The sequence below is a fragment of the Syngnathus scovelli genome, chromosome 19 (assembly GCF_024217435.2).
Source record: "Syngnathus scovelli strain Florida chromosome 19, RoL_Ssco_1.2, whole genome shotgun sequence".
In the NCBI taxonomy this organism is placed as follows: domain Eukaryota; kingdom Metazoa; phylum Chordata; class Actinopteri; order Syngnathiformes; family Syngnathidae; genus Syngnathus; species Syngnathus scovelli.
The window spans coordinates 3372928-3397786 of record NC_090865.1 but is presented as its reverse complement, the minus strand read 5'-3'; the positions used below and the strand labels follow the sequence as shown (position 1 = coordinate 3397786).

The 24859-nt window shown below is 42.0% G+C and overlaps 4 protein-coding genes and 1 long non-coding RNA gene across 9 annotated transcripts in view; 1 reads left to right on the top strand and 4 right to left on the bottom strand.

Annotated features, from left to right (window-relative positions):
* The window catches only part of LOC125987123 (uncharacterized), a 38603-nt gene extending 30513 nt beyond the window's left edge, over positions 1-8090 (bottom strand). The window contains exons 1-2 of one of the 2 annotated variants that reach the window (XR_007487902.2): positions 7523-8090; positions 1042-1113 (exon numbers count right to left, since the gene is read on the bottom strand). This is a non-coding gene — a long non-coding RNA (uncharacterized lncRNA). Of the gene's footprint in view, positions 1-1041; positions 1114-1715; positions 1854-7522 lie in introns of those variants that run through there. The other variant, XR_007487901.1, reaches the window with a different exon arrangement.
* A 608-nt stretch (positions 8091-8698) lies between these two features.
* cdca8 (cell division cycle associated 8) lies at positions 8699-10684 on the bottom strand. Its single transcript, XM_049750540.1, has 9 exons — positions 10546-10684; positions 10259-10351; positions 10008-10136; positions 9835-9902; positions 9689-9771; positions 9506-9601; positions 9297-9426; positions 9127-9213; positions 8699-9036 (listed from the first exon to the last, which is right to left on the bottom strand). Exons 2-9 carry the CDS (start codon positions 10347-10349, stop codon positions 9007-9009), a joined length of 714 nt encoding a protein of 237 aa, XP_049606497.1. The 5' UTR covers positions 10350-10351; positions 10546-10684; the 3' UTR covers positions 8699-9006.
* Positions 10685-10723: 39 nt separating this feature from the next.
* Positions 10724-12064, top strand: airim (AFG2 interacting ribosome maturation factor). Its single transcript, XM_049750539.2, has 4 exons — positions 10724-11129; positions 11210-11389; positions 11466-11584; positions 11654-12064. The coding sequence occupies exons 1-4, from the start codon at positions 10861-10863 to the stop codon at positions 11692-11694; spliced, it is 609 nt and encodes a 202-aa protein (XP_049606496.1). The 5' UTR covers positions 10724-10860; the 3' UTR covers positions 11695-12064.
* On the bottom strand, positions 11833-14002 carry cldn35 (claudin 35). Its single transcript, XM_049750538.2, has one exon. The coding sequence runs from the start codon at positions 12781-12783 to the stop codon at positions 12094-12096; it is 690 nt and encodes a 229-aa protein (XP_049606495.1). The 5' UTR covers positions 12784-14002; the 3' UTR covers positions 11833-12093.
* Positions 14003-14158: 156 nt separating this feature from the next.
* On the bottom strand, positions 14159-24670 carry ago4 (argonaute RISC component 4). 4 transcript variants are annotated; one of them, XM_049750535.2, is made up of 19 exons: positions 24467-24670; positions 22065-22236; positions 21885-22005; positions 21639-21820; positions 21435-21571; positions 21233-21367; positions 21044-21155; positions 20815-20962; positions 20630-20749; positions 20410-20571; positions 19263-19411; positions 19010-19194; positions 18781-18940; positions 18519-18690; positions 18307-18450; positions 18102-18236; positions 17937-18038; positions 17676-17875; positions 14159-17607 (listed from the first exon to the last, which is right to left on the bottom strand). In XM_049750535.2, exons 1-19 carry the CDS (start codon positions 24483-24485, stop codon positions 17499-17501), a joined length of 2664 nt encoding a protein of 887 aa, XP_049606492.1. In that variant the 5' UTR covers positions 24486-24670; the 3' UTR covers positions 14159-17498. The 4 variants fall into 4 exon arrangements, with proteins under 4 accessions (XP_049606492.1, XP_068504986.1, XP_049606493.1 ...); XM_068648885.1 differs by having other exon boundaries at positions 19263-19396; XM_049750536.1 differs by having other exon boundaries at positions 21044-21131.
* Between the last annotated feature and the right edge of the window lie 189 nt (positions 24671-24859).

Here is a 24859-nt window from a genome sequence, read left to right as displayed (position 1 = left end):
TAACTCTCATTTTAAATTGAGTTGTTATTGCATCCCGGCAGCCTTTGAAAAAAAAAATTTCCACCACACAGGTTATAAACCCAAGTGAGATTTTATCCCGGGTAATACACAGCAAACTGGGTGAAGCCAAATGGCAGAATAACCTTTGACCTTTTCTCACTCAGCTGTGGAGCACCAAGCTAGTCGTTTACAGCCGTAGAAAATCTGAGGTGTGATGGATTGGGCTTGACCAGTTCATGGTCATGTGACCCCCAAAGAATTTAAGCGGCATAAAAACAGATATTTGAAATTATCTTAGCCCTCTACTGGCCAATTGAAGAAACCAAATCCCCCCATGGATGACTTTTCCATCTCACCTCTATTTTTTTTCCAATCTATTTCCAATCTTGCCAAAATGTAATCAAGTCTAGATCTTGACAATATTGACAAGCCCCGTTGAATTATGTCAAATTCTATCGACCTGCGTTCGGCCTATTATGTGCACACATACAAACTCATATTGGTGAAAACAATACGCCTGTGCGAAGACTAATAACTTACTCTAATGTATTCCTCCGCCGGCACAATTAGATTGTCAATTACACAAACTCTTATATCTGCCTTTAATATGTGCACGCTATCGAACCAACGCAGAGAAAACACTTTGAATCGCTACCACTGGAAGTAATAACCCTTTTCATTAGTATCTCATCACAAACTCCACATTGTGAATAAACCAGACAGATAATTCGAGTCATCATAAACACGCCGATGGACGATAAAATGAAACCTTTTGGTGAAATTAATCAACCAACAATCAATTGATGTATTAAATGTATTTGGTATCCAACGCGGTGAGTAATGAGCGGGTTGCTATGTGCTGAGTCGGGGAAAAAGAAAAAAAAGGTTAAGGTATTTTTACTCTGCAATTTTGGTTTTTTTTTCTTCTGTTTCCTCCATCTTGGTTCCACCCCCTTTCTATGTAAAGCCTATAAATCATACGGTGATAGATTAGCCCCGCTGGGGATGTCCCAACCCGAGACTCCGGCGGGCTTTGCTCACCAGATACACTCCTTTTGTTCTGAATCCACGTCACCGGGGGATATTTACATGAAGGCCACTGATCCCAGTCATCTTGGTTTGAAAAAGAGAAAAGAATAGGTTATATTCACGGAAACACTCCAAGGACAATAAAAGGCATCTATACAGATAAAATTCTAGGTTATAGTCAGACTTGGGATAAAATGCTACAATTGTAGCTATTTAAATTCAAAGTGTGTGTTTGAGTTCATACCACATTTTGCATCTTCACTTCAACCTTTTTTTTTTTTTTTTTACTGAAGCGAATATAATTCCGACTTTGGTGTCATGCACAACAAGAAACAAGGTCACTTGCTAACATGATAATTTGACAAAGAAAAAAAAAAAAGCAGTCACTCACCCTCAATTTTAACTGCAGGCGACTCTCACAATAAGATTAAATATTTATGCAACACAGTGAGCAGTCACTGTTGTGACAAAGAAGCAGCATAGTTGGAAATATCAGGGCGAGTTATCACCCTATTGTTAATTCCACATGACTTCTATTGAGTGAAAGCTGCTTGCCGCCATTTTAGGTCATGCAGATTCTCTTTTTGGCCTAAGTATGTCACTTTTCAAAATTTACACACACGTAGTATTTCCCGAGAATTCCCTGATAGTACCCAAAAAGTCAATAAAATTTGGTTTTTATTTACCTGTTTTTGAAATGTCTTTATCTTGGAAGAAAGTTGAAATAAGATAAAGCACATAGGAGAGTACACTGATTTCAGGTGTGTCATGCAAGTGGGTGTGAAAAATGTGACAAAGAGAAGGTTGCATGCTAAGAAGGTTTCAAGAGCGCACTTGGAAAAACAATTTCAAGGAAATGAAGTTTAGAGTGAAGGTTGTGTGTTTCCAGAGAGAAATAAACAAACAGCAAGGACACACAAATAGAAGACAAAAAGGGTTTGAAAGTAACCAGCATTAAGGATTTTGTGTTATAAAAAAAAATAATAATAATTGCATGCATTATTAAATACTCAGGAAAGAATTTGACTTTTAGTAACCTGGATTTTTCTCAGCTACTCGGGATCTCCAGCAATCCTGTGCAATTCTCAGTGACAAGCTATAAGGCTTTTTAATAAATGAAAATAAGAGGAAATTTCTGCCAGCAGACAGGAACCTGGATTTTTTTTTTTTTCACCTGGTTGCCTTTTAAAAGTGTCTCAGTCTGTATTATACCGTGACGTTTTTCAGGGTCCGCTCCAGATAAGAGTAAATAAAGCTTTTATTGCCTTGATTCCTCCAACGATAGACCTGGCGGTGTAATATAGCCAGCGGGATATCAGGGGATTGGTGAAAAATAAGGATGGGAACAAGGTACCATGATGGGGGACAAAATAAAAACCCTACAGCAACACAGAAAACAATTCCTTATTATACAAAGCACATTGTTGCATAATTAACATTTGAATGTTTGTCTAATTAAAAAAATAAATTGACAAGCTTTAAAATGTATGCAGGTAAACACACATATAATCTCCGCAGATTATAATAAAGGTCATATGTGACGGAAAACCATTTCCAGATGCGAGCTCGCACAGATGACACTTATCGATCCGGTATTAAAACTGCTAAAGACGCCGGCCCCAAATCAATACTTTTCAACCACTTTGAAAATTCCTTTTGTGCAAGAAAAGCTCTCGTGTGGTTTGATTAATTTCTGACAGTACAGTTGAATGGTTACTGAGGTTTTTTTTTTTTTTTTTTTTAGATTTGATGTCCTATTAGAATGGTAATGTGACAGCCACTTATTGCTTAACTTTACTTTATTCATGTGTATTTATGACGGCATCGCTTTCCAGACATTTTAGGATTTTCGACGTAATAGCTTTCTTTCACTGAATTGACACAGATTATCATTTGACACTTTGTATTGGCATCATAAATTTGACATTAAGGAGTCATTTAGGGAGTGAAAATGCGACATATTAAAAGGCTGAATTATTTCTCTTTTTTTAATACACAAGGAAAACATTGGTTTTATATTGCAAATATTAAAAATAAAAATAAAATTCCACATTATATTCAAAATAGAAATTATTCATCCATTCATTCATATTCATTATGGAGCCTGCAGGCCTCACTAAAACACAATTGCAAACCGATCTTGGATTTGCAGCAAATCATCATCGTGATAACGATAATGATTGTTATTATCATTTGTGTAGGAATACCTAATTCAGCAAGGGACCCACCTTCCACTGCTAATTGGCATCCCGATGTGGAAACGACGGATTCTAATTTCAATTAATTATCAATTCATAACTGAAATCAACACTTCCGCACGGAGTAAGTATTTAAAAAGACGACACCCATCCCAGAGTGCTGGACTCTGATCTTTGCGATTTCTCTGGAATTGTTTAATCCTCCCACTGCGACGTGCTGCTTGACAAGGAAATGTTAATTACCCGTGTACATTAGCCGCATTCTCTTGTTGACTCTTGACTCCAATTTGCACATCAGTGGATTGTGATTTTCAAGCGCCGTAATCTTCTGAAGGCTTTTGGAGGGTGTAGGGAAAAGCAGTTTCCAAACTTGATTCAACCCTGCCGCAGGCTCCGAGTCACAGTGGTACAAGCTAAAGAGGTTTGTTTTTGATTTTTTTTTTCTAGGCCATGTTGATCTGTTTTAATATTGCTTCCTGTGCTTGTGAGGAAAAATCCTGGAGATTTAGGTGGGGGCAAAAAATAAAGGATATCAGAGAAGGAAAGCAAGCGGGGTTGTGTTTACTCAGCAAGAACTAAGTCTTAGAAAAGATATCTAAGGAAGATAAGAGCTGCATGTGATTAGGAAATGCTTAAAAGCAGACTTTTGTTCAAATCGGCCAGGGGACTCTCATATCGGTTCCATCTGCAGTGACCGTCCTTTTTATTACACTCGGAAGCCACCATTACAAAAAAGGGGGGGGGGGGGGGTCAGTTAATAGCATTATTTATATCTTGTGTGTTTTTTCTTGTGAAAGACAAAAAAAAAAAGGCTTGACGCGTTTCAGTAGTATCTGAAGGTCAAAAGCGTTGTGATGTATAACTGCTGAACTGCCCGTTCAGCATTTTTTTTTTTTTTTTTTTTTTACGCACCAACCTCAGCTTCCACGAGCAGAGATAAACATCAGGAAAATGATGAGAGCATCACCTTGACTCGTACGTGTCTATTCATCTGACGCTGGATCTTATTAGCTTCAATGTTTTTCCTTCCGCCGCTATAGTAACAAATATATATTCCCAAGAGACTTACTTTCTAAATAAAAAAAAAAGCACCAGGCTACTTCCTGTCTGGTTGCCTGGCAACCAACGTCAAACTTACAGTTAACATTTTCTGCCCTACAGAGAGTTGTTTTATCTCCCGACTAAAATTCCATTTTAATTTAAAATAAAGGGTTATGCCAGAACATTAATCAAACAGATGGCAAGCGAAGCTGTGGGAGCCAGCAGACCATTCTTAAGTAAATAATTGTCTGAAATATTCACTGTGCTGTCACTCAACTTCGATTAATTAACAACATCTTTGCACAACTTTGTGTAGCGTGTCCACACGCGCATGTGTCATTGTTTTCGAACTCTTGAGGCCCTCTAATCATATCACTTCTAATAAAAAGGAGCTGGAAATTGAGTTTTTTTTTAAAGCTGCATGTTTTATTATAGAGGAAAAAAAAATGGATGACATGTTTATTATGGGTTGTGCATCCAGATAGCACCTAAGGGATGTGTTCCAATAAAGCATTTGATTGACCCCACAATGATAAGTGTCACTACTATAGGCCTCTCGGTGTCACATTTGAGGGACACATTTTACATATGAGCAACAACACCCCTTAAAAATCTAATCGTTTAATCCATATGCAATTAAATGCACCACTACCCCACCCCTCTCCTCCCTTTTGATGATTAATAGTTCAGAGTTGCTTATGTAAGCAAAATTTTTGTGCAAAGCAGTTCTGCGCCACTGAAATTTAGAGCGGGAGTATTTTAATAAACATGTTGAAGAATAACTCAAACAGTGGGATTATAAATATATTTTCAATCTCAGATCTATAATAAATATTAAATAAATAAATATTAAATAATATTACCGGAAAACCTGCATTGCTACAAATGATAAATATAATCCCCCTGCACAACCCAAGGTGAGCAGTAAGACATCTGAACTTAAAAAAAAAAAAAAAAAATATGAGAGGGGGGGGGGGGGGGTCGGTTTTGTTCAAGGACAGATTCGGACCCTTTGTCTCCTTTCCCAGTCTCCTAATGAATTGGTTTTAGCCTGTTTGGGAGCAAATTATCCTTCCCTCCCCTCCTAATTTTCCAATTTGCTGTGTCATTTATACCTAATTGAAGGCCGCAGAGGGCTGCATTACTCTCACAAATAGGGCGATATAGTTTATTGAAGGTCTGCTTTATACAGAGGAGCAGCTAAAGCAAACATCAATTGTAAGACCATATAGAAGATGGGGATTTTCCCGGGAGGCTTTCTTGCAAAAGAGGCTTTAATTATTTCTCAAAGGCAATGCTACTTGCTACCTAGCACGACTCGTTTTATAGCCTCACTCCTCCTCTTTTCTGTAATGGAGATAATTAATGAGGTGAGAATTCACTTTATTTCATCCCTGCTCTGTCGCCTTGCCTGGAATTTGCATCACATATTCATTGAGCCAAATAAGAAAGGGCTTTTTCAATCGGGACGAGTCTTGCGTGAAAAGAATGTGGAGTTTTGCATACATTGCACATCATCTTGTTTGATTGTAAAAGTGGTTAACTTTGCAATGAACACACTTTTCACCTGTTGTGTAGGATGTTAGTTAGTCACTGATATTGAAGATAAAAAAAAAATATGACAGCTGAACTACCCAAAGAGTGGAAATACCGTAATTTCCGGACTATAAGCCGCGACTTTTTTCCAAAATTTTGAACCCTGCGGCTTATAGTCAGGTGCGGCTTATATAAGATTTTTTCGTGATTTTTGTGATGACTTGATCACTTTTATACACTCGTAAAAAGGCTGTGGACCACTGTTGTGCGGTATCTTGAAGAAAAAAAAACAACAAAAATACTATTTTAAAACACTACTATGTAAAACACTATCTTTGTAAAAAACTCATGTGCACGTGCGGCTTATAGTCCGGTGCGGCTTATGTAAGAAAAAAACTAAAATATCCCTGAATTTTAGCTGGTGCGGCTTATAGTCCGGAAATTACGGTAATGATTTTTTTTTTGCCAACACTTAATTGTGTTTCCATTTAAAACATGTTTATATTCCACAACAACAAAAACTATCATGTCCTTTGCTGACAAATATTTTTGCTATCTTTGTTTTTAGTGTCGCCCAAGGAAAAACTTGTCCCTGCGCCATCAGCCAACCTCCTGCTTGGCTTCCTTCGGAGCCTAATTTCCACAGGATTTTTTTAATGGCAGCAGATGTTCTTTTCAATCCCACCTGTCATCAGGGGCCGCCCATCAAAACACCATCAGGACCCTGCTGGCCACCCAACCAACACGTGTCTGGAATGCAACATGTGTGGTTCAGTCTTATTTCCAAATCAGCCCTGCAGTGGGTCGTTTCACCACATCATCATTTTTGGGTCGTCAAGTGGCCCTTTTTTTTTTTTTTTGCTGACAAACATAGCAAAAGAACAGTGCCAGCCTTTGGTTGTTTCACTATGGATTGAGTGAGAGACAGTGGCAGCAGGCAATGTAAGTACGTGAATAAATCGATTAGGGGAGCACTTGACGGATGGGATTTATAGGCGGCCCCGACGCAATGGAGAATTCATTTCTCCGGGAGAACATGCCCCCACCAGGTTCATCCATCTTGGCAGGAAATTTGGCAGGTTCCCCAGGGTTGGGAGCTCAATTAACCAAAGGGCTCTAGCCATTAGGGGGAGAGAATAGCTTTGTTGAGGAAACCACATTTAATGGCTACAGCAAAAAAAAAAAAAAAGCAATTGTGAGGATGCAAACTGGAGGAAGATAAGAAGAGGAAGAAGTGGACAAAATGTCTATAAGAACATAACTTACAATAGAGGAGAAGAAAATAATCAAACCCCCGAAAAGATCTGGTAATTGCTACCTGCAGTTCCCTAGGTTGACACAGGGTGTCGCTAAATCGCTGTTTAAGTGGGAATTGGCGTTAAAGAGCTATGTTGGAAAGTCGTACTGGTTTTTTGGGGTTTTTTTATAATCAAATCCTCTGTAATACATTTAGTTTTAGGGTAATGTTTTAAGATTGGGTTTGAAATGATATTATAAAATATTACTTTAGATATCACACACAAAAATGGATATTCATTACGAATTTCTTTTGTCACTTTAAATATGTTGAACTTTGTGCTGACAAAAAAAAAAATTAAAAACATGTTTTTTAATAGATGACCACTACAACAAAGTTTCAATTTGGCTATAACGGGTGATTCCGAGAAAAAATAAATAAATAAATATTGTTCTCATGTGAAGTACCTGATTTTACTTACTTGCGTGTGATGTGCTCAAATTGAGTTCAAGTATCTTGGTATGTTCTCCATTTCCATTATCTCAGGTTCCAGTCCTTCATCCTGCACATCTCCTCAGATGATTTATGTGGAAGCGTTGCTCCGTGACCTCAAAGTCCTCCCCATTCATGCAGCACCTGTCACTGCACCACTGCCCACGTGCTTAGTGAAAACTGAGCCATCCGTGCAATATGGCAATTTTCCACCCACCCAGAGAATTATAATAAAGGATCCGAGCAAAACTGTGACGATCGGGAATTGTAGAGCAGGTGTGCAAAGACTTCACCAACAAGGGAGTTAAAGTCCATGCACTGCTGATCACAGCATCTGTCGTTGTGGGTGACTTGGAGTTTTTTTTTTTTGTAGCGCTGAGTGACAGCAGATGATCAAGTGTTTAAGATGAGTACAGATGGAAGGGGCCAGGATTTGTCTGTTTGGGGCAGAGTTCCAGTCCCATTGCTTGGTAGCATATGCATTAGAAGCAAGCGGAAATAGCATTTGTGCACTCGTCTGCAAGGACCCAAGGTGAGGCTAGGCCCGACCCGTCGCCTCTTCCCAGGTGAAAACCCCTGATGAGCTCTTTAGGCTTCATAACGAGCTTCTAATTGGCAGCTCACTTGTCCTTGAAGGTCAGAGTGCATGTTCCTGTGCCAGCAGAGAGATAGAGGCTGCCAACTTACGCCACTCACGAATATCCCTCTGTGCAAACAAAGTCATGAAAGGACAAAGGGAAGTTTGAGCAGAAGTAAAAGTTTATTTCATGTGCCATAAAGATGGTTTAAATCTGAATAGCATGTTTGGACTAGTGGAAAAGGAAATTTTTAACTTTAATGACATATGTGATACCAAAAAAATCTATTGTGTGTTTGCAGTCGAAAAATGCTCAGTACAGCTTAAAAGTCAAATAAATAATGTGAGTGAATGTTGTGAAAATATTCAAAGTATCTAAATCTGCTCTCATAAAGGCATTTATTGTTTGAAAGGGCAGTCAGAGCCTGCAAAAAATATTAAAGTCAATGAAGAAATGCTGCTATCTAGTGACTATTTTCCAGCAGTACAGATGACATTCTAATATAAAGCGCGCCCTCTTGCGACCAATACGAGGTACTGCAACCCCCCACTCTGAATAAAGGCTAAATAAAAACTCCATGTGATGAATCCAATGCCAACTCCTTTTATGTACAAGAGTGCGAAGCAAAAATAACAGACAAGGCAGAACACCCAGAGGGTTTACAGAAATTAAAGCGAAGACCACTACAAAATGTATACAGTATACAAGCTGAACATTTAAAACCCGCATATACACATGGACAGCAGTCAGGCGAGTGAATTCTAAGTAATGCGTTGGAAAAAATATTTTTTTTAAAAAAAAAAGGAAGAAATCAGGAAGAAAAGGCGAGCGGATAATATGCAATCAAAGTCGTCAAACAAATATTAAAACTATTTCGGAGACGATTGGGTCCGAGCTAGGATTCACACAGTGTTGAGAGACGACTCTGTTGGAGAAAGAGAGAAAAATATAGGTTAAAAAAAAATAATAATAATTTGGCTCTTGAACCTGCAGGGTTGATATATAATGGATATACCTGCAAAAGGCGAATATTCCTCAAGGCGGTTTCACCCAGCGTGGACAGATCCACTGAATCCACCTGACTAGCCAGCAGCTGAATACTCTAAAAAAAAAAATAAACAACTTGATGTTATTCAGATCCATTTTTTAGGGGGAAATTGAAAGCTACATTTGCCAAGGCCTCACCTCTCCATTACCAACTGGGACATTTATAATAATCTCATCGTTGTTGTCGGCGATGGGCGAGCCGTTGACGGAAAAGCTGAAGACTCTCTCCTTGTGGCGAGGAACTCTCAAGCCTGGAGTGTTGGGAAGTCTGAGGTGGAGAAAGTTCAAAAGTTGAGTCATGCATTTGGACCTTTGACCAAACTAAGCTTGCCACATCTAGCGGTTACCTCGGGTCAAAGCGTGGCGTGATGAGGGGCGTTTTACCCATCATGGAGGCGTCCAACAGGGACCTAGCGGGAGTCACCGTGGGATTCCTTGATGATCTAAAAATTATGATAACAACAACACCATCACATAAAACCACAATAGATTATATTTTTATCTTTATTTGTTGTAATATCATCTCCTACCTTCTGACTGGTCCATTTTGTTGGATAATTGACAGAGCTTTTGCTCGTTTTGATGTAGTTGGGGGCTTCTTTGCAGGTCTCCCCTGAATGCAGAAGAAGTGGTTATGGTAATGACACAATGCATCTCAATCAAAATGAGTTATTACCTTTTTCAAAGTCTTGGGTGCCTTTTCTTCATTTGAACCAGATTTGGCTGCACTCTTCTGCTCCGACGCTGTGTTGAAGACAAGCAAAGCAGTGAAAAAAAAAAACATTTATATGAATTATGCCACAGTAGAGAGGATAAACCAGGAAGACATTTATACAATACTGCACTTACTGAAAATTTCCAACCAAGTCATTTTCCTATAATCAGATGGGAGCTTAATGATAGCCATATTGTAGCTGTTGCGAAGATCCTTCAACAAGTGGAATTCCCTCTCCTGCAGTTGATGAAGTCTTGTTTGTACTATTAAAACAATTTTAAACACACAAGCCTTAAGGAATTTAATTAGGGAATGCTCAAAAACAATGGGTAAGCATTATTATATATATCAAAGTCTCTTTGTCATCATATTATCACATTTTTACCTTCTATATCAAAATCTTCCAGAAATGCATTGAGTTTGGAGCTGCTGAGTTGTTTTTTCACTTGCTTAGTGGTTCTTTTCCTGGGAGCCATGTCTGAATTTTGACAATAGGCGAAAGCAAAATGTTTTGATTATAAGCGTCATTGAAAAATGCATCAAGTATTAGCATAATGCATTAGCTTAGCATGGAAGTTACACGGTAATTTAAGCCATTTAGGTTCATCTAATCCTTTACATACATTTAAAGAAATCTAGTATGTTCCGATATGACCTGGGTTTTTTACTAACCGTCTCTTCCCTTTTAAAATGCGATTTATGATTCTCCTTCTTTGAACAGCGGTTTGCAGGATGCAATACAATTTGAAATTCCCGTCGGAAAAGGTTAAACACAAAACGCACCAATCAGGGCTCGGTCCCAATACGTCACTTCCCGTCAAGAGGGGACCAATAGGTGTGTGACACGTCATCTGTTTACAGTGCCAAACCGGAAATTGTCGTAAAAGCAACATGGAAATATGCGAAATGAGAACAACATGGTGACTAGCGTGTCTTTTTCGAAATTAATGTGTCTCGATTCAACTATATTTTCAGACCCACCCCAAAATGTCGAAACCTGCCCTACTAACCATCCATCAAGTATTGCGAAAAAGCTTCCATAATCTCGAAAACCACCAAAAGATGTGGACGAGCGTTTTAGCAGAGTGCATCCCTCTGATGGCATCTCTGCAGAACTTAGCAGAGCAATTGAGGGCGCTTTCCAACATCCAGATCTCCAATACGCCTCTTAAAGACTTTCCAGAAGTAGAGGAACTGCTGCGTTTCAAGCTCTTGCAAGCCATGGATACGGTTTTGTGCAAACTCCATGAAAATATGTAAGTGAATATCCATCATTACCAAAACTGCTGTGCAAAGCTCCAGATTTAATGCAATTAAATATAACTCTTTCTTTTAGGGCTTCACTCCACTCACTGAGAGACTCGCTGAGTAACCAGGTCTCAACAGTTGTCCAGTTGTATGAGCAAAACACAGATAGTCTGGATTTGGTCACTGTCACCGAGCGCTCAGCCATCATCCCATCCGTCGTGGACATGCTGGAGTGGCTCCAGGATGCTGACCGTCACTATCGACGACAGTATCCTCTTTGCTAATGTTTGGATTGGAATTGTATCACGCTATCTGTTGTGCCTTTCCTCAAATCATGTGATCAGATTCATAAGGAGGAAGACGCTGCTGCACACACTCAGTTCAGGCAACCTCGAGTTTTTGGGATCTTCTACGAAGAGATGGAAAGACTTGGACTCTCCCACTGAAGAGGATCTCATCACAGGTTGATATCAATAATACTGATCAGAACAACCTAATACTAAAAATCATGTTTGTCTTTTTCCAATTTCAGATACACTTTGCAAAGTCTCCTTCTTCATTGGATCTGGCTAAATGGCGGAGAAAAGATGAGACTCTCAAAGGAACAATGCAATGGACAGATGAAAATAATAATAGGGTCCTGTTTTTTTTTTTTTTCTTCAAACTTAATACATTTCATAATACAGCTCACAAAAAGGACAAACACATCCACACTTTAACAAACTGCTTTTATTTCACATTTGGGAATTTTCTCAATCAAGGCTTTAGGAAATAACTAGCTAAAACATATAACAAGCCATCATAGAAGACCGAAGATTTTTTTGGGTCTTTGAGGACAAATTTTTTTTCCAGTCACTTGTTTTAAAATACAAGGAATATACAAACCACAAGTTTAAATACAAATAAAAACACTGAATATTGACATAATAAATAATTGAATAGCTTCTTTTGTCATTATGCTATTGCTTCTCGTTACACATACTCCTTAAGTGGGAGACTTGTAGATGTGATGGTTTTGGGCAAATTGGGTGCAGAAACAGGTGAATTAGCAAAGCTGCGACCCACGTACCCCCTCCGGTACCTCCCTCCCCTCTCCGCCAGGGGGCACGTGCTACTAAGCACAGCTCCGCTAATCATCAAAATAACCGCAGCGGCCCAACCCAGATAAATAGCCTGGCCGAGCTCTCGTTTATGCATCATGGGTACGTTAGGGTTGTAGAAATCCTGAATGACCGTGTTAGCCGTCCAGGAAACAGGAACGAGAACGCACAAGCCGGTCAGGATGAAAAGAATCCCCCCGAAAAGCGCGATGCCCGCTTTTGCTTGGCGATCATCTCCGGCGCAGGTGGTGCACTTCATTCCACAGCAGGACACGGTGCAGGAGAGCCAGCCCATGAAGATGGCCAAACACATAAGGGCACGTGCGGCTTGGATGTCAGGAGGCAAGGCCAGCAGGGAGTCGTAAGTCTTGCATTGCATGTGACCGGTGGTCTGGTAAATACAGCTCATCCAGATGCCCTCCCACTTGATTTCTGACGTCAAGATGTTGCTGCCGATAAAGGCCGACACTTTCCATTGAGGCAGGGCCGTGACCGCTATCGCCATGATCCAGCCGGTGACGGCGCAAGTGAAGCTGATGAGTTGCATGCCAGTGTTAACCATGATTGAAGTCTTTTGGTCAGAATTCAAATCTTCCAAAGTGTACTTTTTTTGCTACCCCAAGAATCCAAGGGAAATGGCTCCCACTTTCTTCTGGTAATTGACATCCATCTGTTGAAAAGGATCACAGTGCCACACACTTTCTCCTCCCTCTCATTCCTACGCTTGACTCAATGCATTATTGAGTAGGCAATAGCTGTGCAGCCACCTGTGGCAGTCTTTTGATGCCCAATTGAAGTTCAGAAGGTCCAGACTTCACTACAGCTGATTTATCTTTCAGGTTTAACAACGACAATTTGTAGCTTTACCTTGATAGGTCATAGAAATCTGCAGCCAGGCCCTTATTTGGAAAAAAATATCCACATCGTCTTGTGAATAATAATAAAATATCTTCAAGAAGAAACCATCTGGTTTCCTTAGAAAAACCTTCATCCAGTGTTGGCTCTGCGCAGATAACAAGCACTCAGGTTTTCCAAGCCTTGATGAAGCCACTTCAGCTGCTCCACGCTTTTACCCTTCCCCCTTCCTCGAAAGCTAACAAGGTCCAAATCGGTGTGGAGATATCGAGTCGGTGTGAACACCGTGTAGAATGTTCTTCAAATCTGGGGGAGCAATACTGAGCGTGGCCCCATTTGGTAGGTGGGGGGAGTCTGGGGGGGTCAACAAAGGGAGGGAGATGGATGTTCAGTGGATCAGTTGACACAAAAACAACATGGGGTCCTTGACAAAAGGAGATTACGCAGTTTCACCTCATGCCAGGTTCCATTTAAAGGAGCATTTATAAAACAGTTGCTTTCACAATAAAAGGATTAACAAGAATTTTGAAATTGTAAAAGCCAGAAGATAAATTGGCTGTATGAAAAAATACCAACGCTGCCATTTGGTTCATGTTCTCTTAAATTAATTGTAGTGGAATTGTTTAAATGGTAAAATATTTTGTTTTTTTAAATATATAGAAATGCTGTTCTTCTTCTGCATAATGTACATTCAACCTGAATGTGCTAATGAATTAAATATATCATCAAGATCTGTGTTTCGGGTTTCCTTTCTTCTGTAGCTCACCGAGGTAACAGTGGTCATGACAACGAGTTGGGACACAAAGCGGGGGCGGGTTCGAGAGGGGGATGACAATTTGAGTAGGAACTGGATTGGTTTCTCTTTTTTTTTTTTTATTTTAAGTGAAGCTCATATTGTTGAACATGCAATTTTACCTGACTGCTGGATAGAGAAATGAGTATTTTGTATTTTCAACCTCACTTTGACCTTGTGAGGTCACACAGAATATTCAAAGTAAATTTCTGAGCCAATACTGCCCTCTAGTGGCAAAGGTCATGCACACAGAGGCCTAAAATGAATGCAAAATAATCTGATGACACTGTTACAGGCATAAAATACCAATTTATTACTTTGCACATAAACACAATAATTCCCTGCAGGCTAAAAAAAAAATATTTGAGCTTTTCATAATAGCAATACAGTGTGAATGGCCAAATACAGGGGAGGTTCTACAATATGCCCCTTCTACTGGTCAAAAAAAAAAAAAAAAAAGTGTAGGATAGCTTAAATTGAAGCATTCCAATCCTTTGTATTGCTATTAGAGAACACGAGATGACAAAAAAAAATAATTGGAGCAGAGCTAAAACAGCTCCCTCCTTGCCAAAAATAAAAATACACAAAGAACTCTAAGATAATTGATATAACAAAGTGATAATGGGAATTTAACAGTTTCTCACCCTCCCCTTTTTTGGGACAGAGTCTTAATTTATAAGAGGTAAAAAGAGGGAACCCTTTTGTGGAGAAAGGAGATAATCTAAAGAGGCTTGGCCACAGGTATGAACCAGGAAGAAGGAGACAAATATGGAGGCTCACTATAACTCGGCAAAAAGAGGAGGGGGGGTATGCTCTTAAACGGACATGATGTATGAATAAAGTACCTCGTTTGAATTTGAACACGACCAAAAGAGCAAACCCCCCCCCCCCCCCTCGATAAATCTTTGCCGTACAATAAGACAAAATTGACATTGTGTGGGAAGATCACAAAAAAATTGAACAGATATTGCTAAACAGTTTCAATAAAGTGATACATTGACACCAAAAAAAGATTTTTTTTTAAGCCTTATAAATATGATTCAAAAACCCCCTTTTTTTATTTTAAGTAGAATACTCTGGCATGCAGGCAAGCAAAATCTAGTCAACGAAATGTGTCTAAAATCTATAACTATACCACCAAATGTCAAATGCACATCCCCACTGATTGATACAAGCAAATGAAACATGGGGGAGAAAAAAAATACAAGGACAGAAGACAAAAAAAATAAAACAGCTTTGTGTTTCTGCATTTTAAAAGTCGAACTGGGTTCTATTGCTTGATGCTGCCATTTTACAAACAGCACTGCAGTTCATCAGGCTTCATTAAATATTCAATTAGTAAAAACCAGATGAAGAATAAAAGCCTTCCATAGCGCCTCCCTTCCCACAAGTTATTTGCATTCAAAATCCGGACAAGCCTCTCAAATTCCCGGCTTGCCGCCAACGCACACGCCTACAACAGGTAAGTGCTCAAACTCATTCATAATAAACCTGCTGCTTTACGGGTGGTTTATTACAAAAGGGTTTTGACTTTTGAGCTGTACCCCCCTGATGAGGCGTGCGTGTCGACTACCACCCCCATCGCTCTCAGACCGTCCGGAAAATAAAACCCGGGGAGGCGCCACTTGTGCAACTCCGGAAGTGACCGTTTAATGGGCGTTAATAGAAACGAGGGGCAGTGCTCATGCTAACTCATTCGATCCAGTGTTAAAAATGCATGAGAATAAGAAACACACTTGTATCGCAAAGACGTTTTAAGAGTAAGAGTGGTATACATCAAATACATACAGAAGAATTGAAACCATTTAAAAAAAAAAAAAAAAGGAATCTCATTGCCTATCGCAAACCGTTTGAAAATACAACACCCGCCCCAAATCTAGCTCGGCTACAATTACGATCCCTGATTGTCTCCATCTAACTGGTCAACTCTGGAGTGCTACACGGAAGCCCCAATTTCGACACCAAGCTTCAAGTTGAAGACCAACAAAGGAAGCATGAGTTAATCCATCCACATCTTCTCGCCATTAGCCGCGATGCTACAACAAAATCCCAACTCGTGACCTCCAGCCAACCCCCTGAACTACTCCAAACAATTCACCCGCCCACCCCGACTAAAATTTTCAAATCACAACAATTACAACATTGACAACCACGATAACACGGTAGCACTAAATTCTAACCAACCGGTTTTTTTAAGATAACCACAAAACATCCTTATATTAAAAATTTACAAATCTGCTTTATTGATTCGTATGTATAAATGCATAAAGGTAATAGAGACCGAGAGTGCCCTCTGTTGCTTGCCTAGTGTCCCGGGTCAGTGCAATGAATTGGTCATCATTTGCAAATGAGACCTAAAAAAAAAAAAAAAAAAAATACTCTGCTTTCTGGCCCTAGAAATTACCACCATAAAAAAAAACAACGTCCAGCAGTGTCATCATAAAATCTTTCCGATAATCAGGTCCAAAGAAAAATCCTATTTGTCACACCGAAGGCGGCGCTGATACGTCTGCTGTGTTCAAACAGCAGCTCCCAAAGCAGAACCCGTCCCCGGCCAGACTCAGATATTGTTCCCTAGATGAAATATCACTATCAAAAAAAAAATAATCATCAACAGTTTGCCCAGCACGTGTGCAAATTCCGCCTATGGTAGTCCGAAATCGAACTTAATTTGAATCTATAAGCGACCCAGGACTCCTCGCTGAATTCATTTCTCTCAAAGCTGCTCTAGAGATGTAAATATGATTTATATGTACTGTATATTGAATATAAAAAACAACAAATCTGAGGCATTTACAGCAGTTATCTCCTCAATTTCCCTTTACAATTCAGTGGCCTGCCATGAAAGCTTGTGCGCGGACACACACACACACACAAAACATATATTTACACAAACACCGGCTACTCTTCCGCAAGGATGGGAGGAAAGTAGTAATGGGCATGAACACCCAGGTCACCTCGTTTGTAAAAGACTGAAAGAGGAAAAAAGTTAAAACACTCATAAAAAGGAAAAAAAAATATATAGAATATATATATATTCATTCTCAAAAGGTCAACCCCCATCCCCCTGCCCCTCCCCACTCCATCTCTTCATGTAGAGTTCCCTCCCGATAAAACCCAAGACCTTGTGACAGATTTTGCCCGAGTGGGCTTTGAGGTAAAAGTAGATCAGAGTTCCGCCTAGCTGGGAGAGCCGAAGAGTTTCGTCGCCACCAAACGGTGGCCGAAACACTCCGTTGCTCAGTATCTTAAAAATACGAGTGTAGACATTCATATAGAAAGAAAAAAAAAACGCAAAATAATGGCTCAATTATGTAGTAGCATGTGTGTGTGGTTTTTTCGTTATTTTCATATTTTTCCGTGCGCCGGAAACCTTTAAACGTTTTCCGTGCCAAATTGCTGGTTAGAATGGCGACCTGACTGGGAAGCTTGAGCTTGATTAATTAAAAAGCTACCATGTATAGAATCCCGTCAAATTGTCGCTTTGGTGCACATTTAGAAAAAGAAAAAAAAAAAGTGACTGTGATGAGGAAGTACAAAGACAAGGAAAAGACGAGCATATAATAATGGATAAAAAAAAAACATACAGATGCGAGTCCACGTGTGGACGGGCAGATAAGCTCGCTAGTTTAGGCGAAGTACATGGTGTGCTGGGTGTCATAGTGGATCTGAACCGCCTTGGCTAAAGCCTGAGGGTCACGGCCGTTACTCTGGCCTGACACATGGCTTCCCTCAGCACTGCAAATAAAAAAAATAAAAATTTAAAACACTCAATTTCAGACAACTGGATTTTTTTGTGACCTCACCTGTCATGGTCTTTGTCCACCAGATGGTATCGAGCCCGGAAAGCCACCAGCCTGGCGTAGTAAGCGGGCGCCGGGATGGAGACGGAGCGCGTGCAGCGGACGTAAGTGTGGCACAGCTGGTAGGTGAGAAGCTGCAGTTCGTCGGCCGTGAAACAGTTGTCGTCCCACAGGACGTGGTAGTGGGATGGACGACTGGTACCCTGAGGAAAGAAAAGGTGGTCAAGAACATGTCATTGGAGGAATGACGCAAATGTTCCTCACCTGAATTCCAGCGTGGCTGCACAGATAGAAATCAAACTCGGACGGATGCGTGATGGTGCTGTCCACCGTGGTGCCGGCTGGTACGTTGCCACTCTTCCCAACCTTAAAAAAAATGACAGAATTTTTTTATAAATTATAAATAAATTAAAAATAAAAAACTCTTACCCTCTCAGCTTTATCAGAGCAGAAAAGACGAGTGTGATGGCGCTTCTGGACCACAATGTAGGTAATACCCGGCCGGTAGTCCTCCTCCAGACTGATGCACGCCTTCCTGATGGCTATCAACTCCGGCCAAGCGACCTAAAAAAAAAAATAATTAACTCCAATGTTTCTGCAAGCAAACATGAAGAATTAAAAACATTGAGCGGACCTGTTTCATCTGGCCTTCAGACACACCGCCGCGATAATAGATGATACGGGTTGGCTTGAAGCGTGTGGACTTGTAAAACTGGATCAGTAGCTCCCGCACCATGTTGGTCAGGTCTTGAATGACCTCCTGACTGAAGAGCTGCTCCTAAAGACAGCAGAAATTTGACAAATTATATTAATTGGCCACCTCAAGACTTTGAACTCGAGACGAACCTGGGACATGTCTTGACGGGACGTCTGGACTCGAACTGTGGCGCAGTAACGGCTCGGGTGGCCGTCCATGCTGCCCACCACCGCCGCTATGGATGGTTTCTTGCCATCACCTGCTGGGGGATGAGTGACATCTGCGCCCAGGAAGATGACGGGCTGCTGGAACACGGACGGCCTGAGAAACAAAGATGTGTCAGCATTGTGGAGCTTCAAAAACAGAATACAAAAACCAAAGCAAGATGTTAAAACCAGAAGATCTCCAGACCTCTGGTGCGGCACCAGGACGTTGTTGATGCCTCCCAGCTTGGCATTGATCTTGAGGCAGAGGTTGGAGAGCGTTTGCGGGGACGTCTTGACCACATTCTTCACCTGAACACACTGGGTGGCCATTCCGAGGAGAGTGTCCCCCACACGCTTCACCTCAGCTGCAGGGAAGAATCGAGATTATTTTTTTACCTCATCTATAAAACATCTGGGAAAAAAATGGTGCTTACCATAGACGGGTGTTTTTCCAGGCAGGATGACAACAATGAGCTGCAGCCCGACGTAGGACATCTTGAGGTGTTTAAACATGGGCTCCACACTATCCGCCCCTTGGGCGTATTTACAGAAACATGGCTGGCCCTGAATGGGCATCCCGGCATCCTTTGAGATCTTACGCAATTGGTCAGTGAAGCTCCTAGGGAAACAAAAGCCCGGCTCGTTAGCCGTCCGAGCCTGAGGCGTGTCAATCCCGTTGATACTCACTTGAGCAGATCCTCTCTGCATTGTTTCTGCGGCGCGAAGCAAGCCACGGCCCAGACCTTGATCTCGATCCCGGCGTAGAACTGCTTGCCTCTCATATCCCAGACGCCCTGATTGGGCGTGGCCACCGTTTTATTCTGCGGAGAGAGTCCCTAACCTCTTAGTCAACCCACCGCTTGGATGAGCCGATACACTCAATTCACAAGCAATGCAAAAAGGATGATAGTAAACACAAATCTCGACGGAAAGAAGCTTTCTACTTGGTTAACAAGCTTTACCAAAGACTATTAAGAGCCTAGTCGGCTCCTTAGTAAATGAGCCAAGTCGTTAATTGTGGCCATTTAGCATTTAGTTTTTTTCCATTCATCACAAATTATGTCATTGATAAAAACTAAATGATTGATGAGCAGGACTTAAACGTGCCTATTAAAATCGAGACAGCTCATCCAATGAATGAAAAGACTTAACACGGTACACATTTAAAAGGTATTCACCAGAAGCCGATTAGACTTGCTATCAATCGAGAGGTGTCGTGCAGAAGAAAATAAGAAAAGCATCCAAACACTAAGACTGCAAATTATAATCTCGTGCCAACAGAATTGCAGGGAGTTTGATTTCTTGAAAGGTCGCCAAATTGCCCCCTTCAATGAGTGTTTAAAAGATTTTACTGCTTGATTGTGCTGGGTGATAAACAAGTCTCATTGACATCCTGGTGAGATTAAGTGGGCGAATCAGCAGTCTTACATGATTAGACCCCCCCCCCCCCCCCCTTCCTCACCCACGAGTAAACACAAACATGACATATGCAAATTGCATTTTTTTTTTTTTTTAAACCATACAATTGAATGCACTCCATAATAAATGAATATAGAACGCGAATGCCGCCAACTGTTCCAGTTTCTCTCATGGCCCTTTTGGAAAATTAATTAGTATCGAGGATCTGCACACTGAGACTGCTGAGATGCTCCACAGAACGCCGGGCTAGTTCCAGGTCGAGTTCATTTCAATTTAATACAGCATTTTAAATTAATAAAGGAGAATTTCAGAAATTGTTCGACAAGACTACTGGAGAGAAAAGCCCGTCGTTCCAACATTCACTCCGATACCCCCCCAAAACTATTCGATACCGGTAACCTGGATCGGTACTCACCCTGCCGCAGTCCCTCCCTGTATCTGTACTCACCCGGCCCCCATACTGTAGCATGGGAGCGGGGAGCACTCGTCCGGTCACCTCGGTCATGTCATTATGAACCACAATGCCAAATTCTTTCAGGTACGGGTCCGGACCCCCGACCATGCTGTTGCTTTTGACCTGGAAGGAAAGTCCAAGTTGAGATCTTTTGAGATGAACCAGAGAGATCTTCCCTTACCAGTCTGCTGATCTCTTCTTGTCTATCAGGGGCGGAACGAGCGGTAGCTTTGATCATAGTAGACGTCTGGTTGTCTGTGAGTTTCTTGATACAGCGTTGTCCGGCTACAATGTTGCAGACCTACAAAAAAGGGGGAGGAGTCATTAAGAAGATGCACTATGATCTTTTATGTGTGTCCTTCTCACCTCCAATGGCAGATAAGTGTGCTTCTGTTCCTGTCCTACTTGCAGACAGGGCAAATGAGGATACTTGAGTTGCAGATTGTACTTCTGCTTAAAATACTGGGCGACGGTGCACTCCATTGCCTGGCCATTCTCCAGCTGTAAGGGGAACCTGTCGAGAAAAAGGTGGATCGGGTCAAATTTGGAAAAAAAAAATTAAATGCATGCAACTGGAGGTTTTTAATGGACTTACGTTTGGTGGCTAGCCGGTCGGCGGGTGACGTTGCACACTCGGTACTTCCTCTTCATCTGGCCACAGTGGGTGACCTCCACTTTTAATCCTGTCAAAGCGCAAGGAAAAAAAACTGACGCAAGGTTCAATTTCCTGCATTGTTTTCGTTTACAAATATATTTTCAGAGTCTTTATTTGGCCAAACCTCACCTCTAATTTCCTTGGTAAATTTGACACGCTGCGAATCAGTCAGGGGTTTGGTTTGTTCGTTGATGTTCTGGATATCTAAAACTTCGCACATGAACTCGATAACAGGCTGGGCACGGTAGAAAGCAGTGGCCGACACTGTATGGGTAAAAAAAAAAAAAATTATTTCAGCACGAGTAACCTGGGAGGTTCAACAAAGCCTTACCGTCGATGTTAAGCATCATGTTCCACATGGCGGGACGGACGGACTGATGGAAACCGAACCACACTTCCCTGCCTCCACCTAAAGGATGGTAGTAGCCCTCAGGAGGAGAAAAGAAGGAACGCCCCACTGGAGTGTATCTATGGAAACAGACACCGAGATCGTAAGGAACACGCAATAAATCAATATAAATTCATAAATAAAGACCTCATGGAAGGGAGATGCCGCGTGATGACATCCAGAGCCTGAACGGAGTCCTCCGGGACTTCGTTCAGGTGTCCGGACAACGCTTCGAGGAGCATCTGGAGGCTGACCACAGACACCCACTGCAAGGAAACCTTGAAGGTTTGATCTTTGCCTTCGCCAGGTAGGGTCACCTCCAAATCCACCTGATGGAGAAAATGAGATTGTGTGCCTTCAGGTAATGGATGGAGAGTCGAGTGGAATACTAACCCTGTCCCTCCCAATCGGCAGTGGGTGCGCTGTGTACATGTTCCTCTTCCCATCATAGCCAGGTTGTCGATCTCCAAAAATTTGCATTTTGAAGTGCCGCACCATGGTGTCCACCACCTCCCTGGAAAGCGAGAAAATGGTTAAAAAAATAAAATTCAAAAAAATTCAAATGCAATCTACCTGTTGACCCTCCGCGGCCGTTTCTCAGGCTTGATGTCAATATCATAATGATAGACATCAATCTTGGGAATCTGCACTTGGAAGTGGTTGGCCAGGAGACGGATGGGTTTCCCCACCGTGCCAAGGCCGGGACGCCGCGGAGGCTGGAACAGAGAGGTAGGAGCAGGCGGGCCTGGAGAAAGGAAGAAATCATCATGACCCAGATTGTCAAATCATTCCACAACAGATGATTGATCCAGAACTCCGCCCCACCCCCGACTGAGAATCCAAGAGGGGCCAGCGAAACAATGACCTCTAATTATCATCTGGCCCAACCCGGCTCCACCCAGACATACGAGGGCATGCGACCCAAACAAAGCTTCCCTCGTCCAGACAGTAGCGACGCCATATGGGAGGGGTGATCTTTCGAGTCCGGGATTACCGTTACAATTGCTGTTGCGCAATTCGGTCTCCATTTCATCACCATGTTTATCTTCCTATGAATTCACTGGACATCCATGAGACATTCAGCGTCATCAACTTTGGGGGTGTTGAAGGAGCCTCAGGGGGGGAGGGGGTACTTAATGCTTTTGTCAACTGACATCTAAAGGACTAAACGGGGGGGGGGTCCTGGTGAACTCCGTGCGGCCACACGCTCCAGTTAACAAGTGAGGCGCGAGAGCACAGACAATCGGGGACCCCAATGCTTCACCGGATTTGCCCCTATCAAGAGTGGGGCCCCCCAAACGACCCCCACCCCCCCATCCCGACAAGTAAACACTCTTCCAGCCTAGTAGCAGTAGTTTGATTGCTGCTTTGCTATTGTTAGCATTGTAAGACTGTCAGCGTGTGACTCACCCTTGACAATGCATGGCGCATTTATTTCCAGTGTCTTGTTGTAACACGTGAGTTTAGCATGAAACAGGGTTTTTTATATTTAATTAAAAAAAAAAAAAAACTCCTGCTACTTGCAAAAGCTCAAACAGTACACTTGATTTTGTTCACCCATTTAAATTTGCACTTTTTTTATGTATCCTTGGTAACCACAGCGTGATCATGCAGTCAGACAGCTGGGTCCGTACCCAGCATGTGGATGATGGTCGGTTTCGGTGATGACTCAGAGACTGACCAGAACTAAGCGGTCTGTGCACGGACACCCACGTCTACAAATACCTGGTTAAGCAACGGCAAGGATTACATTTTTTGGAGGGGGTTTTCTTTGCTTGCACGTCTTATGAAAATATTTACAGGTATGCTGCTTTATTCTCTTCTCCCATTGTGGCAATCTTGAAACTCACACCACGTCTTTGTGGTTTGATAAAAAGCAATACAGAGCAGTTCTTCCGTTCCAGTAGATGTGCCGTGCTCATTTGTGCAAATTGATCGTCCGCTTCGATTGCATTCTGCAAGTTTGCAACAATTAAGTTTGATTAAAATGGAGTCCAAAATCTGCATAATAGTCAAATCTACAATAAAGCTTCCATAGTGTGACCTGACTAATTAATTTTCATTCCACATAAACCAGCACTTGCTAACAAATGTACAATTTCCACAGCCCTCCCTTTACTTGCTTTCATGATCAAATTTAGACAACATCGCTCTGCTTCTCAACAAAGCAAACGAGAGGAAGGATGTGTTGTATTTGTGCAAGGAGGAAAGAAATTGTTATCGTCTTGCGTTAAAGGTGCACGCTTCCTTGAAGCAACTGCACAGTCGGGAAGTGGCTTTGTTATCATATAGCAGATGAGAAATTTGGAGCATGCCTGCAGTCGTGCGATGGTAGAAAGAGCCGTCCGTCGGTCCGTCCATCCCCGCTGTTGTCCTCCTCACATGCGCATGGCAGAGAAGCCCGACGCAATAACACGGCCGACAAAAATCGTCATTTACTGGTTGTACGTTCCCCTTTTTTAAACGGATCTCGAGCGGAGAAAAGCACGCTGTCCCGATGGTTCAAAAATAAAACGGGATTAATTCTAAGGGGGTATGGTTTGTTTGGAAATCGATATGATGGCGTGTTGTCAGTGTTTAAAAACATCGTGCTTTTGATCGATTTGAAGAAACGTGTCGTGTAAACACACTACGACGCGGAAGGGAGGGAGGAAGGAAGGAAGGAAGGTCCTAGTTAAATCCCCACACACAATACCAGCTCCGACACGACGAGCCGTGCGTGCCTCACATAAATAAAAGCACACGGGCACGTCCGCAGAACACACACACTGCACACACATTCGACGTTCGAGTCCAAAAATTCACCCGACGTGAATAATGTCACGCTGAGAAACACATGGGGTGGATCTGCGTTTGTTTTCCGTCGCTGCTTCGAGGCCTCGGTGCAGCCGCGGCCCCCAGTGAAGCTGCCCACCTGCGCACACGAGTTGCAACGCGGCTCTCTCCGCTTCACCATAGCCTCGTATTTGTCTTACCGGGTCCGAGCGCTTCCATTGCCGAGGCCTCTCTCTCCGACTCTGTCCCGGCCTGGCGGCTCCGTACCGACGCTGAAATTGGGGGCGGTATCGCGAAGCTTAAAGTGGCTAATTTAAGAAAAAGGGAATAAAAGACAGCGAGGAGTGCTGTTGACTGGGCTGGCTGACCCGAACTACTGATACTGCCGCTTCTAGCGCTGGGGATTTGTAACAGCGCATGCGTGAGTGGGAGGCAATCAGTTGGGAGATGCGCATGCGCGCGCGAGTTCATCAAGCGCTCATCGATAACGCCAATCCATTGATTCATTATTTTAGAGAACGATTTTGATTCTTAAGCCACAACATAAAGCGAAAATCTTGACACCACTTTATTTATATTAACCTTTCATACAA

Excerpts from the sequence above, each read along its gene's own strand:
- ago4 (XM_049750535.2), bottom strand. Across the intron at positions 20,963-21,043 it reads CGACCGGCTAGCCACCAAAC|GTTCCCCTTACAGCTGGAGA; the intron begins GTAAGTCCATTA and ends TTTTCTCGACAG. Across the intron at positions 20,750-20,814 it reads ACACTTATCTGCCATTGGAG|GTCTGCAACATTGTAGCCGG; the intron begins GTGAGAAGGACA and ends CCTTTTTTGTAG.
- airim (XM_049750539.2), top strand. The coding sequence starts at position 10,861 with ATGTCGAAACCTGCCCTACTAACCATCCATCAAGTATTGCGAAAAAGC. Across the intron at positions 11,130-11,209 it reads TGCAAACTCCATGAAAATAT|GGCTTCACTCCACTCACTGA; the intron begins GTAAGTGAATAT and ends TCTTTCTTTTAG. Across the intron at positions 11,585-11,653 it reads TGAAGAGGATCTCATCACAG|ATACACTTTGCAAAGTCTCC; the intron begins GTTGATATCAAT and ends TTCCAATTTCAG.
- cldn35 (XM_049750538.2), bottom strand. The coding sequence starts at position 12,783 with ATGGTTAACACTGGCATGCAACTCATCAGCTTCACTTGCGCCGTCACC.
- cdca8 (XM_049750540.1), bottom strand. The coding sequence starts at position 10,349 with ATGGCTCCCAGGAAAAGAACCACTAAGCAAGTGAAAAAACAACTCAGC. Across the intron at positions 9,903-10,007 it reads GACTTGGTTGGAAATTTTCA|CGTCGGAGCAGAAGAGTGCA; the intron begins GTAAGTGCAGTA and ends TCTTCAACACAG. Across the intron at positions 9,427-9,505 it reads ACGCCACGCTTTGACCCGAG|ACTTCCCAACACTCCAGGCT; the intron begins GTAACCGCTAGA and ends TCTCCACCTCAG.